Source organism: Podarcis bocagei (genome assembly GCF_964188305.1).
Source record: "Podarcis bocagei genome assembly, chromosome: 12".
Classification (NCBI taxonomy): Eukaryota; Metazoa; Chordata; class Lepidosauria; order Squamata; family Lacertidae; genus Podarcis; species Podarcis bocagei.
Genome location: NC_138137.1, coordinates 26,229,133 through 26,247,427, shown reverse-complemented (window position 1 = coordinate 26,247,427; position 18,295 = coordinate 26,229,133). Strand labels below are relative to the sequence as shown.

The window sequence follows — 18,295 nt, the reverse complement described above, 5'->3', positions numbered from 1 at the left end:
ATGGAAACACTGTTTACCTTCCCGCCAGAGTGGTACCTATTTATCTACTTGCACTTTGATGTGCTTTCGAACCGCTAGGTTGGCAGAAGCTGGGACCGAACAACAGGAGCTCTAGGCTCTGTAGTTTAGCCCACAGTGCCACCCGCATCCCTATGTTGTGCCTATTAGAGTAATTATTAAGATATAACCCTCATCATCTGTATGTAAATAAAATTCTAGTTTTATTCTGAAAGTGCCTCATCCTTACTTTGATTCTCTGGGTGAGGACAAATTCTCCTTTCACATAACTGTCATACCTTGCTGCTTGTTATTAAGAGATAATAACAGACCTTTCAAGTGTTCTGACAGAGAGAGTGTACATTTTAAAAACACTAAAAGAAATCCAGTCACATTACATCGCTCCCATCCTTATTGAGGGAAGTTGCCACACAGGTAGTGGCTAAGGAAAGGGCTTTTATAGTTGTGGCACCCCACATGCAAATTCTTCCCTGAAGGGTGAGGTGGGGGTTTGTGTTATACCTCTTTCAATATCCTTCTTGCATCAAGCAAATACCTTTTTATTTCCCCAGGCCTTTAAAATTTTTACAAGTTGTTTTAATCCTGTTATTTTATCTGCTGTTTTATTGTTGAGAAATGTTCTGTTAATTCACTGAAGCATTTTTTTCTTTTATGTTAAAAGTCATCTTGGAAATATTATACTAAAGAGTGGCACAAAATTTGTAAGTTAATATACCGTATTTTTCGCCCCATAGGACGCACTTTTTCCCCTCCAAAAATGAAGGGGAAATGTGTGTGCGTCCTATGGGGCGAATGCAGGCTTTCGCTGAAGCCTGGAGAGCGAGAGGCATCGGTGCGCACCGACCCCTCTCGCTCTCCAGGCTTCAGGAAGCTATCCGCAAGCCTTGCAAGCCCGGTGGGAGTTCCCACGGGCTCACAAGGCTTGCGGGCAGCAGCCTGCAGCCCCCGCGAGTGTCCGTAAGCCTTGCACGCCCGGCAGGAGGTCCCGCCGAGCGCGCGAGGCTTGGGGCGGCAGCCTGTCGCCCGAAGCACGGGGAACCCTCCGGAGGGCTCCCCGTGCTTTGGGCGAGTGTCTGCAAGCCTTGCGCGCCCGGCAGGAGGTCCTGCCTGGTGCGCGAGGCTTGGGGCGGCAGCTTGTCGCCCGAAGCACGGGGAACCCTCCGGAGGGCTCCCCGTGCTTCGGGCGAGTGTCTGCAAGCCTCGCACGCCCGGCAGGAGGTCCCGCCGGGTGCGGGGGGCTTGGGGCGGCAGCCTGTCGCCGGAAGCACGGGGAGCCCTCCGGAGGGTGCCCAGTGCTTCGGGCAGGTGAGCGCAAGGCTTGGGGCGGCAGCCAGGGCGGAGGGGGGGAAAATAATTTTTTTAAATTCATTTTTCCCCCCAAAAATGAGGTGCGTCCTATGGGCCGGTGCGCCCTATAGGACGAAAAATACGGTACATATATTCACTAATTTTGGCTTTAAAAATACTGCCAGTTCTTGAGCATCTTCTCTACACAAACCTCTGCTTGATCAGTTGTTTATACAATTAATGTGTGTGTCATCATATTGCAGCAGTAAGGGGCTTGTTTATATTTAACTATATTGTTAACTATATTGAGGTTAAAAAAGGTAAAGGGACCCCCGACTGTTAAGTCCAGTCATGGACGACTCTGGGGTTGTGGCGCTCATCTCGCGTTACTGGCTGAGGGAGCCGGTGTTTTGTCTGCAGACAGCTTTCCGGGTCATGTGGCCAGCATGACTAAGCTCCTTCTGGCGAACCAGAGCAGTGCACGGAAATGCCGTTTACCTTCCCGCCAGAGCGGTACCTATTTATCTACTTGCACTTTGACGTGCTTTCGAACTGCTAGGTTGGCTGGAGCTGGGACTGAGCAACGGGAGCTCACCCCATCACGGGGATTTGAACCACCAACCTTCTGATCAGCAAGCCCTAGGCTCTGTGGTTTAGACCACAGCTCCATCCACGTCCCTGGCATATTAAGGTTAAAAAGCAAAGGTAGAGGTACCCCTGCCCGTAAGGGCCAGTCGTGACCGACTCTAGGGTTGTGCGCTCATCTTACTCAAGAGGCCGGGAGCCGGCGCTGTCCGAAGACACTTCTGGGTCATGTGGCCAGCGTGACGAAGCTGCACTGGTGAGCCAGCACCAGTGCCGCACACGGAAACGCCATTTACCTTCCCGCTATACAGCGGTACCTATTTATCTACTTGCACTTAGGGGTGCTTTCGAACTGCTAGGTGGGCAGGCGCTGGGACCGAACGACGGGAGCTCACCCCGCCGCGGGGATTTGAACCACCAACCATACGATCAGCAAGTCCTAGGCACTGAGGTTTTACCCACAGCGCCACCCGCGTCCCTATATTAAGGTTAAGAGGCACAAATAAAAAGACACGTTTTTACAAAAATCTATATTCTGTTACCTAGTTATCATAGAGCTTCTGAAATTATGATGTGCTGCTATGGAAATAACTAGTGGCAGAAGAATTACAAGAAAAAGGTAGAGAGTTTCTATTTCTAAAAGTTGCTAAAATGTTAATGTTTATACAGAGAAGAGAGGCTCAGATCAGCTTTTGAGACATAAAATGAATCAGGAAATTGCCAGTCACCTGAAAATGTACTGTAGCACCCTGAAATATATCTCCAACTGCCTAACATTAACGGCAGCTGTTAAGAAATATTTGGAAGGTTCTGTTATTCAGTTTTGCAAATTATCCTTCAAAGAACAAAATTGCTCTTGCCAACAATTTGCATGTGTTAGAAGACCAAGAAAAAGGAGTGAGAAAACAAGGGAGAGGGCGAAAGAGGCAAAAGGTGAAAAACAAAGCACCAATTTATCCTCTTAAAACAGGTTGAAAACAAAGATGAATGCCTACCTCCCACTGCAAGTGTGGCGGGATATTTCTGATTTGAAGTTTTCGACTCCTGGGGATGGAGAGAGAGAGCCTGTTATTTAAACACAAAAAATGTACACTCCATAACACATCTCTGAAAATTACTATGTCAAAATGAGTTCTATAGTAAGAAGCAATTATCACAAAATAATTTCATTATATGCCTACATATAATTATATACCTTATGCTCACCAGTAAGAGTCAATTGAAGAGATACTACTAAAAAACCCGCTCCTCTTCGCAGTATTTTCTTGGCACATTGAAGCATTTCTTAACACATGAAACATCTTTGCTTCAAGAATATTGGGTCTCCTATCATACTGTTTAAATATGGTGGCATTATTTTTAGACTTGTAAAAACTATCCCCAAATTTGAAACTTCACAAAATGGTGCATGAGAGAGAGAAAGAATATGTAAATTCTAAAACCATGGTCAGTTTAATTAGCACTTGAATTCCTAACATTCCATGCTTCTGAAATCTTGACTAGCTGTTGTATTGTCACCTTTGTTTCAAAGATATATTGGCCCTCACTCATCTATCTTGCAATAAAAGCATTTGCTTTGTAATAGTATAAACAAGGCCCAGTGGCATCCGGAATGGAATAATAGCCAAACCTTTTGTCTCTTCACCTCTCATTCCTTTTCACCTGAAGAAGAATAAATGCACACCCAGAATGCTACATAACCTTGGGATCTTCAGCAATGTACAGATAAAAAAGGTTCTGTACATCACATGGGAAGTGTATGTACTTCCTCAAAGCTAGAAAGGCTTCTTCATACAAGAACTCAGAAAATTCACAATTAAGGAGATTTCTTGAGATAGACAAAAAAAAAAAGAATGCAATAAATATAATCAAGGCAACAACCCTATACACGTACTCAGTAATAAGTCCCACTGAGATCAACGAGACTTAATTCTGAACAGACAGACATAGGATTATACTGCAAATGTTACATTGGTGTGGTTCACAAAAAGTTAAACCAACTAAGTCATACTAAGAGTAGAACCACTGAATTCAATGAACTTGTCATATTCAATGTCATATCCACTGACCTAAATGAGTATGACTTTGTCGTATACAACACATACAAAATAAACTATAGTCAATGTGCATGAGCAATTCACTCTTCCCTCACTCTCGACTATGCCACATGAGAGAAAGGAAACAAGTCAAAGCCTTGTTTCCATGAAATGCTTATCACTCATAACATGTTGACTTCTCATTGTTTCTTTGGAGAGAAACAAACAATGAGCCCACAGGACCCACAAGACTCTTGATTTGTTTAGGGTTCACTTGCTTCCCTCCCTGTGTGGCACAGTCAGAAATGTGGTGGAAGCAAAGCTCTTGTGCACATTAAACCATACTTTATATTTTAAACTGTGGTTTAATGTTACGTAAGAACTGCTCACTCGTCAACTGGATTTAGGTGAAAACAACTAAAATCTTGTGGCACCTTGAAGACTAAGACATTAATTATGGCCTAAGTTTTCATGGATTACACTAATGAAAAGGAATGTAAACCAATGAAAGGTTATATGGTACAATGAACGCTAGAGTTTAAGGTGCATCAGGAAATTGCATTAGGTGAATTGCTATACATCCAGCCTTTTCAAAATACAACTCCCATCAGCATGGCCAGTAATCAGGGATGGCAATTGTGTCCAACAGCATCTGGGGGCACTCAGTTGGGAGGGCTGCTATAAATGAAGAACCTGGAAAAGTTTTATTTAAAAAAGTATTTTATTCTACTTTGTTATATTGCAGGGATGCGGTAGTAGCTTTGTCCACTACATACAACCCAACAGAAATTTCTCTTGTGCAGGAATTGCTGAAAGGAGAATTTCCTAACAGATGTGTTCAGTTCTAGATATGCTTTGCTTTCAATGTCATTATTTCCTATTCCAAGGTCTATACCCCTTAAAAGATAAAGCAATAATCCTAAACATAAATTATAGCAGCCTTACATAAATGAGCATAGGGAAATGCATGCACTACCGCTTGATATGCTATGGAATAAATTCTCCTTAAATTCTCCTACAAAAGAGGTTTTAACTTTCGTAATGAAGTTTCATCATTAACTATTTGGTGTCCTTTTTGGACCTTCCTTCTAATTTTGCTTTAAAACATTTCATGTCTAACTTGACCACAAGCAATTTAGCTTTATGGACTGTGTGACAGCAGACAAGATGCAGTCCAAACCCACTGCTTTAAATGAATCCAGTATCTTTACTCGTGCTATTACGATTTTAAATAATAAAAATAATAAATCCTCCATCAAAACCATTGTGCCAATGCTTAACAGGGTATAAGGCATGCCCACAAAGAGGCAATCAAAAGCTAAATATTTGGGCAATATAATTTGTTACTGAGGAAACATGCTAGTTGAGAGGGTAACAGTTGTGTTCGAGAGGTGAAGTTTTCATAACTACTGGCAGTCCACTATCCCCAGTATCAGCACTGAACACCTAACATATAATAACCTTGTTACAATAACTTGCTTTTTAAATTAGACTTTGTATTTAAGTACAGTGCAATCATAAGTTATGCAAGGATTATCCTACCAGGGGTTGAGTGTAAAAGCAAAATCAGAACTACTCACACCACCCAAGAACTCAGAGCCTCCCAAAGCCTGGTAAGTAAGGTGAATAACTTAAATAAAGCTATTTTGCGCAATTTTCCCCTGTACAAAAAGTTTGCCGGGCTCTGAGATGCTTGTGCAAATGCTTTGGGAGGTTCCCACGAGATCTCACAGGGCCCTGTGAGAGCCTTCAGAGCCCTATAAGTAACAGCCTCCTGCCCCCTATTTATTTATTTATTGAGGACCCGTATAAAGCTATGAGCACATAAGTAAAATCAGCGTAAGTTGCGGTAGTTCATATGCCAGGTATCAGTAAACTGAAAATGACCATATGTAACTTAAATCCACTGGTTTCAAAAAGTCTACACTGTGTATGACTTACACTAGATATTACCCAGTAAGATGAGCTTCTTGCTTATGTACCCAAGGTGCATAAATCTTAAAAGTAATTTATGGAAGCAACTGTGTACTGACCTTTTAGTGGCTTGAATTATGTCATTACTAAATACTTGAACATAATCAGAATACTAATGCATTGTTGTAATTTTCACACTACTTTAAAGCAGCAGAATTCAATTGAGTCTGTAACCAAGGACAGTATATACTTTTCAACAGAAAGACTGTAGCATTAGCTGAAATGTGCACATGTGAATTAGAGTGCATGGTGCATTTCACCAAAATACTTAGGCTTAAGAACATTTGTCTGATAACAGAGTAAGTATTTAGACTTTATGTTGAATATAGCTGAAGAACAATGTCACTCTTCCTGTTAAGTAGCACTTGGGGCTGCACGCCTACCTGGAAGTGTAAATGTTAAGATTTCCTGAAACTTAGAAGACATGAGAAAATAAGGGTTTTTTTCTGCCACATCAGTCCTCTGAGGGGGGAAAACTAATTTGAGGGGGAAATTGAAATACATTCTGTATTTACTGTCATACGAAACCTAAATCTGCTTTTCTACATCATTTATATCTAGGCGTGTGCAATAGTACTAGTTGGGTTATGAGATGTATAAAGCTATCTATGCAAGTTTTCTCAGAAGATGCACTCTTATTCAGCTTATTACCAGGCAAATGTGCTCAGGGCCTCAAAAGTATACATGCCTTGGGTTCTTTATCAGCATAATTGTGAATATATATACTTAATAATGGAGAGTAGCTGCACCCTATGTACTGAGGCACATGCATCATAGTTTTTTGCTGTCTGAGAAGTAGCAAAAAATAGACACTTAAAAAGTAGAAGCCACTAGATAAAATGGCCACCTAAGGAAGGCAAGCAGCAATTCACAAGCAAGAACACCCTTTTATGAAAGCAGTACCCTCTAGGTGCACGAATGCATATTAGATATGTAGTGTGGGGGGGACGGACGCGGGTGGCGCTGTGGTCTAAACCACAGAGCCTAGGGCTTGCCGATCAGAAGGTTGGCAGTTCAAATATAATATCCACAATACACCCCCCTGACGGTGGCGCACCTGTCAATCACCTGATGTCACCATGATGTCAGGTGGTCCAATTTCAAAAGCAAAGGATCAGGGCAAATTCTAAACATGCTCTTGATTCTTTTCTTTCTTCCGTTGCAGGCACAGCTTCATTCAGCACATGCAAAACAGCAGTTCTCCTTGCTAAAAAGAAGATTCCTGCCAAAATTGGGGTGTGCACTTGAGAGCTCCTGATAGGGAACTCCTGAGTGCTGCCAGTCCCAGCAATAAGCACCAACCAACTCATCATTGCTGAATGCAAGCCTGCTTTCTGAAGGAATTGCTTCCACTTAAACCCATTCAAGTGGGAGCTTGTATCATGCATTATTCTTAAAAGGCAATAAATATAATTCCTGCTTGCCAAAGAACAAGCAGGTTCTCATTTTTTGAAACAACAACAGCAATCCCCATAAATTTCCATTTTTTCAATTGAAAAGTTTGGAGAAGTCTCAGAAAAAACATGGGGTACTCCTTCCCATTGCTGTTTTTTTTCTCCTGAGCCTTCATACCTCTTTTTGGTAGCAAGCCCTATAGCACACAGTAGAATTCAGTTCTCAATAAACATACATGTGATAGTGTTGTAAATGTCCTTTCAGAAATAAACACAATATAGCAGTTTTCTTCCACAGAAGTATTTTTAGACGCCAAAATCAAAAGCAGCTAGGACAAATTTCACACGGTTATTTTAAGAATTTCCACCCTCTATACTAGCCTTCTAGTTTCAATATTAGGTAGCTAATATTGCACATAAGGTTGAAGGAAGAAGCTAGAAGAGTGATGCTCTCTCCCACTTCCTCTTCCATTTCGTCTTCCATAACTGCTTTATCAAGGCGCTGACTGGCATCCGAGCAGCTAAATCTGAATGCAGAATGACTGAGAGGGCAGGAAGAAAATAAGACTGATCTGGTAAGACTGGGAAGGGAGCAACAGGGGCAGGGGTGGAGAGACAGGAATGGAGTACCACAGGATGAGAAGGACAGAGCGTCAGAAAGGATGCAAATGCACAATCACATCAGATCTCATAAAATGGATGCTCTTGAAACTGCATAAGCTATCCTTCACCCAATCAAATAACAGATTACATCTGTCTCCACTGGCTGAACCATTAAACCACTGATCAGCTCAGTACTGCCATGGTGCAAAAACAGATCTGAGGCATAGGTCCTCCTAATATTCCAAATGTGTCTGTGAGGCCAGAAAGGTTAGCAGTCTACACCTTTACAGTAAATCTCACTGAACTCAATAGGCTAATGGAGTAGACATGTATAGCTGGAGTGCTTAACCTGTAGTTCTCTATGCTGTTGGACTTTAGACACTGGTAATGCTGTCTAGGGTTGATAGAAATCCAAGTCCAACATCATCTGAAGGGCCACAGATTAGCCACCACTGGAGTATAAGACTGCACTGAAAGACAACTTTCCAGAAACATACAAAACAAAAACTGACATACTTCTGGGCACACGCAAACCATTTTGGATGCTGAATTATGACTAGCACAACATGGCTGAGATCAAAAGAGCTATTTTAGACATGTCCAAGGGTTTGGAACATGCCCAGTGTGATTTTTCCCCTTTCAATAAGTAGACCCTTGCCCATAACAACCACTTTTGGTTCAATTTCAAAAGTGTCTTCCTAGGTGGCCTGCTGTTTGAAAAACAAAAACCACAACCTCCCTTGGGTACATGGAACTATGTTTTTCTTCTGAACCATATTAATAATAATAATAATAATAATAAATTTTTATTTATACCCCGCCCTCCCCAGCCAAGGCCTGGCTCAGAGCGGCTTACAAGCAATAATAAAAACAAGATGAGTGATTACAACTTAAAAACAAAAATAAAATACAACATTAAAATAATGGAACATTAAAATATTAAAATGGAGCCTCATTGTAGGAGAAGGAAAAGAAAAAAGAAAAAGGGGGCGGAGGGAATCAAATTGGCTCCAATCTAAAGGCCAGGCGGAACAACTCTGTCTTACAGGCCCTGCGGAAAGAGATCAGATCCTGCAGGGCCCTGGTCTCATGAGACAGAGCGTTCCACCAAGTTGGGGCCAGTGCTGAAAAGGCCCTGGCTCTGGTTGAAGCCAATCTAACTTCCTTAGGGCCTGGGACCACTAGGGTGTTGTTATTTATGGACCTTGAGGCTCTCCGTGGGGCATACCAGGCGAGGCGGTCCCGTAGGTACGAGGGTCCTAGGCCGTGAAGGGCTTTAAAGGTCAAAAGCAGCACCTTAAATCTGACCCTGTACTCCACCGGGAGCCAGTGCAGCTTGAAAAGCACTGGATGAATATGCTCCCATGGTAGAGACCCTGTGAGGAGCCTCGCTGCAGCATTTTGTACCCGCTGGAGTTTCTGGGACAGCTTCAAGGGCAGCCCCGCGTAGAGCGAGTTACAGTAGTCAAGCCTGGAGATGACTGTTGCATGGATCACTGTGGCCAGGTCGGGGCGGGAAAGGTAAGGGACCAACTGCTTGATGCGGCGAAGGTGGAAAAATGTCGCCTTGGCTGTTGCTGTGACTTGCGCCTCCATGGAAAGGGAGGCGTCAAGGATTACACCCAAACTCTTAACGGAAGGCAATGGCACTAATTGGGCCCCCGCAAGAGAAGGGAGTTGGTCCCTCATCCCCATGCTATCCCGACCTAGCCATAGGACCTCTGTCTTCGAAGGATTTAGTTTCAATCGGCTCCCACGAAACCATCCAGCCACAGCTTCCAAGCATCTGGTCAGTGTGTAAGGGGCCGAGTTGGTGTGGCCATCCATCAGTAGATAGAGCTGAGTGTCATCAGCATATTGATGACAGCCCAGCCCAAAGCTCCGGATAATCTGGGCAAGAGGGCGCATAAAGATGGCTAAGAGCTAAAATATACCAGCCACACTATTCTATAGTAAAACCAAGCAACGGGGGGGGGGGGCAATTTCATACAAGATGGAATGCAAGTAGAAAAGTTGTATCTTCCTTCATGAAAATTAGATGTGAAAATGAGGTCAACACATGGAAGGAAAATTGAACAGCAGCATTTCTAAACCTGGTACCCTCCAGATATTTTGAATACTGTTTTTACTCTGGAGGGAACTAGGTTGAAGAAGGCTGCTTGCACATGACCTGCCAACTTCCCCATGCTTTAAGGAGTCAAGCTTATAATAGTGCCATCCTGTCTTTAAAAAATTAACTTCTGTACAACATGTGTACTTGAAAGTATTGCACAAGGACTTCCAACTGTTCTTCACACTTCTTAGGCTATAAAAACTTACATTCATAATTTGATAATTCCCAAGTGTGACTTAGCAAAAGGATTTAGTAAAGCAGCTACAACTCTTGTGCCAAGTACTTAAATATATCTTTGCATTTTCCTACCAATTTCCATAATGGAATACAACTGAAAAAGTCTTTAAAAAGTGATAGAAAACTTTACATGGTTTATGGTAAACATTGCAATCTATCAACATTGCATCATCTTCCTTCCATTCTTAATTCTGATTTTCAGCAAAATGGTTCACATCCTATTTTCCCCACCATATATTTGAGAATCTACACATTAAGAAATATGGATTGCTTTTTTACCAAAGTGTGGAAAGCACTACAACAGACAGACAGACAACTCTACTTCAGTTCAGGGATTATGTCAGTTCAACAGTTTCCATGAGCCTCTTTTACAAATTTCAATACCAAGTGCCTTTACAGTGGTGCCCCGCAAGACGAACGCCTCGCAAGACGGAAAACCCGCTAGACGAAAGGGTTTTCCGTTTTGGAGGCGCTTCGCAAAACGAATTTCCCTATGGGCTTCCTTCGCAAGACGAAAGCCCATAGGGAAATCTCCGGGACAGCGGGGAAGCGCAGCGCTTCTTCCCCACTGTCCTCGGACCTCCTCCGAAGGCTGGCGGTGGGGCGAAAAGCCCTTCTCCCCGCGCCAGCCTTCGGAAGGCTGCTCCGAAGGCTGGCGGTAGGGCGGAAAGCCCTTCTCCCCACGCCAGCCTTCGGATGGCTGTCCTGAAGACCTGCGGTGGGAGGAGGGTTTTCCTTCCCACCGCCAACATTCAGAATGCTGTTCTGAATGTTGGCGGTGGGGAGGAAAAACCCCCCTCCCACCGCAAGCTCCGGGAACAGAGGAGAAGCGCTGCGCCCCTTCCCCTCTGTTCCCGTACCAGTCCTGAAGGCTTGCGGTGAGGAGAAAAGGCCTTCTCCGCACCGCCAGCCTGGCAAGCGGTTTCCATAGGAACGCATTAATTGATTTTCAATGCATTCCTATGGGAAACCGTGCTTCGCAAGACGAAAAACTCGCAAGAAGAAAAAACTTGCGGAACGAATTAATTTCGTCTTGCGAGGCACCACTGTATAACCTATCTCAACCATAGGAGATTTCCCATCTCTTCCCACTGTCACTTACTCCTCTCTTGATACGATGGATCCAAATGCCTCAACTGTCAAGCCCCAACCCTCCTAGCTCAGGGGAAAGGAAGTGTTGGGTGCGAACTTTCCTTTGTGGCCTAAAACCCTGTAACAAAGGGTCCCTCCATGTTTCCTCCAACCCTAATCCCTCATTGGGCCAGTGAGGAAAGGGGCACAGTGCTTAGGGTGGGGTGGTGAGAAGGAAAAATAGTGGAATAATTACCACAGAACTCTGAAACAACCTTGCTTCCAAGCCATAACAAAGCGCCAATAAGGAAGGAAGGAATTTCCTGAAGAGGAGGTGGTGCTTTTCCACTTGTAAAAACTGCCCTTTTGACTCCTGAGAAAGAAATGTCTATTTTCACGGTTTATTCTAAAATGCGTAATTCAGTTTTCCATCTAGTTAGTTTAGAGTGTGGTAATTTATGTTTTAAAAAGTCAAGGCAAATCACTAAAATCCCCACTAGTAAACACATAAAACATAAAAAATATCATCAGCAATCTTGTATCCAATGTGATGGTTCAGATGCAACACAAAACCATGGCTTGACATTATGTGAGGAAGCAGAAATGAACCTTAGAATTGAATGCTCCCTCTAACTAGTCTGATTCTACTTTGCGGAGAAAGTGTTAAATCAACCAAAAGCTTACATCTACCTTAAAGGAAGAGAGGACTACTTCTATGCCCTAGGAGGTCACAGCTGGAAAGGGTAGGAAAGGCAAGGGATTGTTCCCATAAAATTAAACCTTGCAGACATTCAGGAAACAGTGCCACCTCTCCCTTTGCCAGAGTTGAAGGAAGTGTGAGCATTCTTCCTCTCATTATACATGCCATGTTAAAAGATGGACCTGCAAGCAGCAAGTGCATTAATGAACCCTTACCACTCATCCTTCTCCTGGTTTTAAGAGATGATAGAGGTATCTAGCTCAGAAGGGAAACGCATCGACAGGGGTGCCATTTCATTACTCGGTACACTTACTGGGAATAGATTGAGACTTTGGGGATGATGACCATGCTCTTCTAGATGCCTAAAAACTGGGCCACAAGAGGAATGAAGCAAATCTCTAGAAAGGCTGCTAGATGGATCCCTCCTGTGCTTAAAACCATAAAAGTAGCTCTTGCCTCTTGCAGTGGTGGTCATGATTGTGGGAATGTCTGTACAGTGGTGCCTCGCAAGACGAAAATAATTCGTTCCGTGAGTCTTTTCGTCTTGTGATGTTTTTCGTCTTGCGAAGCACGGTCCGTCGCAACTGCGCCTCTTCAGGCGGCTTTAAGAAAAAAGCGCAAGACATTTTCGTCTTGCAAAGCAAGCCCATAGGGAAATTCGTCTAGCGAAGCAACGCAAAACCGAAAAACCCTTTCGTCTAGCGAGTTTTTCGTCTTGCGGGGCATTCGTCTTGCGGGGCACCACTGTATTCTACTGAAGGGGCTAACCTGCTCCTCTTCCAACACCTATTTCCTCTTTTGCTCCTCTGCTGGTTAAAATCCTTGGATTTCATTTCCTCAGCAATCAATTATTTAACCCATCTCAATACATAAAATCCAGCAAACCTCTTAGCAATAGGCTAAGCGGGTCAAGCAGTTGCTGAATGGGGTAACATATATAAAAATTCCAGGGAACATTCATTCGTCTGATCAACCAGGAAACACTGCTATTTATGCTTCACCTTTCCTTTATCTATTCCTTTCCCCTGGACTCTGGAAGCTAGGACAACAGCTTCCTAACTGTATACAACACACAAGCATCGTCAATTAAGTAAATATTTCTACGAACTGGTAACTTTCTGACACTTCCCAATTTGTAGATCATTTAATGAATTTTTATCATTTAATGAAAATTACAAATGCAGCACTCAAGAACTACACATATAGAAGTTTACCATTAAGTTATCAATCACTATACATTCATAATAGACTATGTGATTGACGGTAGCTTCAATTCCTGTAGAGCTGGTATACAAAAGATGCCTTGCAGATCTACGTTAGCAAACAAAAGCAGTATTTTAACCAATGCTTTAATTATTTTATTTTTTCTTTAAGCTTCCAGTATTACCCAAGAATACACAGCAAAAACAAAATCTTCAAAATTAACAATTTCATTTTGAGAGTCATTAAGTTTGTCCTAATATAACTGCCAGATGGCAATATTTCAAATCACAGGACTACTCTTTAAAACCAGGTCAGAGGCTACACTTAAAGGATCATATTCAAAACATCATCCATTAGCTTTACCACTTATTATTCAGTTTATCTAAATCCACTTGGTACATAAATTATTTCTATTAATGCACTTTTTGCATAATAATTATTTCTTGACAATGTCTTATTGTTAAGTTTTTACATGTGAGTTCAATTTATCTCTATTTAATTCTTAGGTTGCAAACAAATGCCAGATACAGAGAGGACATTTGTGTAAGCATGCACATAAGCAAAGTAATTATATGAGCATGGCACGTATGGAGGATTCCCCCCCCCCTTTTAGCACCAACTCCTCATGCAATGGAGCGTACGGGAAGCTAGAAGGTTTCCATGTGCATGCAGATAAGTGGCAACAGAATCAAACTCTAAAAGTAAAATTTGTTCCATCAATAAAGGCAGAACAATGTTTGCATCTGTGAGTAAGCATTAATGATTAAGAATTTTAAAATTCCCAGAGTAGGTTAGTTGGGAGATTCAACAGAAAACCATCAGCAACTGCACTATGAGCCAAGATCTGACATTTCAATGTATATTGTTTATAAGTAATTTAAAATTAATGTAAAGTATATCAGAAAAAGTGTGTAAATTTTAAAGCATTAATTTTTATATGGTGTCTCTTGTGAATAATTCCTTAAAGTATATCATACACATCTCCCATTTCAGTTAATGTATTTAAGGCGTAGTGTTGACTATGCAATGAAATGCCCCAAAATAACAACTACAATATAGCTTGATAATAAATCAAACCGAGGCCCCAACTTCCCAAACGACCAGCAACTTCCAGCATTATCCTTGGGCAGCAGCAGCAGACAACTGTCATCTTGAACTGACTGCATAGGGGAAATAAACCGAGAAAGCTCAGCAGCTGTTAAGAGCCCCCACATATAGGCTATTGTTACAATTTTACAGATGAGGAACCAGAGCTGAGAGATACTGGCTGGCAACATTAAACCTCCAAGAGAAACCCAAATTCTTTATCTCCACATGACAACCGATTACCTTGGATACTGAGCCAATATCTGCTGATGGGACAAATCACCAGTTTCATCTGAATAAATATTACTTCTCTGAAACACTTGTGAGTGCTTTCAAGTATCATTTATCAGATTCATATACCGTGGTACCTCGGGTTATGAAATTAATTTGATCCAGAGGTCCGTTCTTAACCCGAATCCGTTCTTGATCTGAGGCTCGCTTTGGCTAATGGGGCCTCCTGCCGCAAGTGCGCGATTTCCGTTCTCATCCTGGGGCAAAGTTCTCAACCCAAGGTACTACTTCCGGGTTAGTGGAGTTTGTAACCTGAAGTGTTTGTAACCCGAGGTACCACTGTATTGAGGGTGATCTGGGCTCTGTGACTCAATACCAACTACAACTCTACAGTGGTACCTCGGGTTACATACGCTTCAGGTTACAGACTCCGCTAACCCAGAAATAGTACCTCAGGTTAAGAACTTTGCTTCAGGGTGAGAACAGAAATCGTGCTCTGGCGGCACGGCAGCAGCAGGAGGCCCCATTAACTAAAGTGGTGCTTCAGGTTAAGAACAGTTTCAGGTTAAGAATGGACCTCCGGAACAAATTAAGTACGTAACCAGAGATACCATTGTATTGGACAGACAGCCTAGCTACACTTATCCATTTGGTCTACTGCAATGTACCGTACATGGGGAAGTGGTCTGGAAGCATCATCCCATTGAAGAGAAGGAGGCAAGATTGCCCACAAGGACTGGCTGATACAGTCATATATTGACAATGCTTTGTGTAAAAACTGATTTCTAGTTGTTTCTGCGCCCACTTCAGAGTGTTGGTATTAAACATTTAATTTAGTACCGGCATGCAGTGGATTCAAAGAATCCAGCAAAGCTGGATGTGTCCAAGGTTCTCCATACCAAATTAAGGACTTCATTTCATGGCACTTCAGATCACACCCCTCAAAAAAACACAGCACACAAGTATCTGATAAACCTGAAAATAGTGTAAAGTTTACCATACACTGAAAATGCCAGAGTAGAGGAAGGAAGGGAAGAGAAAGGACAAGCTTGTAATCAGAGGTAATGATTTTATCAGAACTCTCCAATCCCATTTCTGCTTAAACAGAAGGATGCTGAAGTACAACCTAGGGCATGTATGAGGCTATTGAATTGGAACCTACAAAGTTACCACAGCAAATTCCTCCCCCGTCCCCCACAAACACCCCATAATTTTAAATACCTCTTGCACAAAAAACCCTGGACCTATTTCTATATAATTTGAGAGGCTTCTAACTTGTGAGCCACTTCAGATCAACTGGCCACAAAACACTGGGAGAAATCAAATGATTTCTCTTGAAAACTGTAAATGCTTTTCTGGACATTTTATTGCTTTGATTTTTTACTTGCAAACCACCCAAAGTGTTTGGTTGCTATATAAATATGGAAAGTAAAATGAATGCAAATAGCACTAGACACTCTACTTTACCAAGTAACAAACCAAAAGGACAGGAATCAAATACAAAATCAAAAGGGCTTGCAGACACAAAACCTCAAAAAGGATGAATAAATAAGAGCTTTAATTTAAAATCTGGTTGTATTTTGCCAAGGTGCTTTTTCTGTGATATCTATTCATGACTGACCTGCATTACAGCTATTAATTTTACTAGGATCATAAGCTATAAAACAAACAGTACCTAGCTTAATTCCACAAGTTACTGACAACCCCATTTTAAGGCCCATGTAAAATTGGAAGGAACTGTGCTGACAGATTTGCAGGGGGTGGGGTGGGAAGAAATAGTATTGTTTTACACCAGGAATGTTGTCACAATGGGGGTATAACCAGTCACTAATCATTCAGTCAGATAACAGGCTAAATCGGGGTGGGGAATGATAAACAATTTGAAGACACATTAGGAACAATTTTAGCCATAAGCAAAATCTAAAAAACAATATATTTTTGTCTTACATTTTTATAGTGAAGCTCCCCAAAAATCATTTCAATACCTCTTTATGTCCAGCCCAATTGAGCCCTCTTGGGGCCCAATCCTGAAACTGAATGTTATCCATTTTGGGCTTCTTGTTTCTTTAACCTATTTTTAGGGGGCTGGATGGAAGAAAGGCACTCAATTTATGGCCAACATAGCTGATAGTTGCAATCTACATTTTGAGAACTTTACACAGCATAAAAACAAGCAACACTGCAAGCTCTTCACCAAGTGGCAATATCCCCTTTCCAAAATGTTTCATATAAAGAGTTATGGTGGGAAAGCACAAATCTGAACTAAGGACATTAAATACTATGAAATGTGTATTCTAACAGAGGTACAGTTTTCTTGTTACCCAGGTAAATAGTGCTGGCTCTATACCTTAAAAATAAGATTAAACTACATTTTAATGCACATGCAACTGTATTGTCACTATCACCAAAACCTTAGCTTAGCTTGCACTTTGCAATAACTGGGAGGCTGACTGAAATCAACCAGAAGCACATTCCAGAAGCTGTTCTGCCATTTAAAACCACGAAATGCCCAATTTTAAAAGGGTATTATTTGTATGGAGATGCAGTACAAAAAAATTTAAACGGTGCTTTCCTTAAACACATAATTATAACAACTACAAAGATTTGGGGCATGTGAATGACTGGAGACGTCTGTCGCTTTTAAACTATCTGAAGGGTAGAATTTAAATATTTATTTTGTTTCTATTATATACAGGAACAACAGTGAAACCTTCAGATAACTTTTTGGAGCTACCTGACAGAAAGAATAAATGGCAAAGCTAATGAGTTTTGATGGAATAAGAAATGGATAACAATCATTTTATTGAAAACTGGATGTTAACTCAATACCACAGTGAACACCATAATTACTAAAATTACAATTTTTGGTGTTGGGGGAGAATAGCAAGAGTTTGGTAAAGCTCTTTCAGAATTGAACACTGCCTCAATTGTCATCAAACATACTGAAAGGGCCCTGCCAATATTTGATAATTTTTTTACAGGGAAAAGGACACACAAAATGCAAATGGGATAATGACATATTTTCATTAAAATACTGTTTGCCTACTTCTCTCTGTGCAAACGCTAGCCTAAATGTGAAGGCTAGGGGTGCTAAATACAGTAGGCATCAGTTGCAAGTATTTCAGCGCTTCCTCTGTGTAGTACTGTTAAGTTCTCCTAGCCCAAAATGGTCAAAGCTAGTCTGTTTTGCATACAAATGACAGTGTTATTACAGAGAACCAAGACTGCAGAGCACACCAAGAAACTATGCACCCTGTTTCTCTAGCCAATGGGGGGGGGGTGATAGCACAATAGCATTAATGTTCTGATGTTACATTTGTCTTTCCACTGCATGCACGTATTTACTGCACTAAAGTTTCCAACATTAGCCCAATTCCACAGGTGATCCCCAGTTGCCTACTGCTGAAAGTCACACACGTATCAATCTTTCATAAATCTCTTAGCCAATTTATGTATTGTAATACAATACATACCATATTCACCTCCTTAACATTAGCACAAATTAAAAAGGTTTCTCAACCACTGATTCTTATTCTGGAAAAAGGGGTTTATTTACTATATATACAACTTGGGAAGCAATACATAAAGAGAAGCCAAACAAAGAAATGGAAGAAGAAAAGCTACAGACAATTGGTTGAAGTGAGGCTTTGCCTCTTGTGTTGCAGGCATCCATCTGCCTCAAGAGACAATGGAGTGTGCCTCCAGGGGTGGTCAAACTATTGACTTAGCAGCACTGAAGTTACCTTCCTGGGACACA

At 41.8% G+C, this 18,295-nt stretch overlaps 1 protein-coding gene across 4 annotated transcripts in view; it reads right to left on the bottom strand.

Moving 5' to 3' along the window:
* The window catches only part of IGF2BP3 (insulin like growth factor 2 mRNA binding protein 3), an 80,081-nt gene that overhangs the window by 47,533 nt on the left and 14,253 nt on the right, over positions 1–18,295 (bottom strand). For all 4 annotated transcript variants that reach the window (XM_081164616.1, XM_081164619.1, XM_081164617.1 and 1 more), the window contains exon 3: positions 2,886–2,934. In XM_081164616.1, the coding sequence (XP_081020742.1) occupies positions 2,886–2,934 (49 nt within the window). The remainder of the gene's footprint in view (positions 1–2,885; positions 2,935–18,295) is intronic.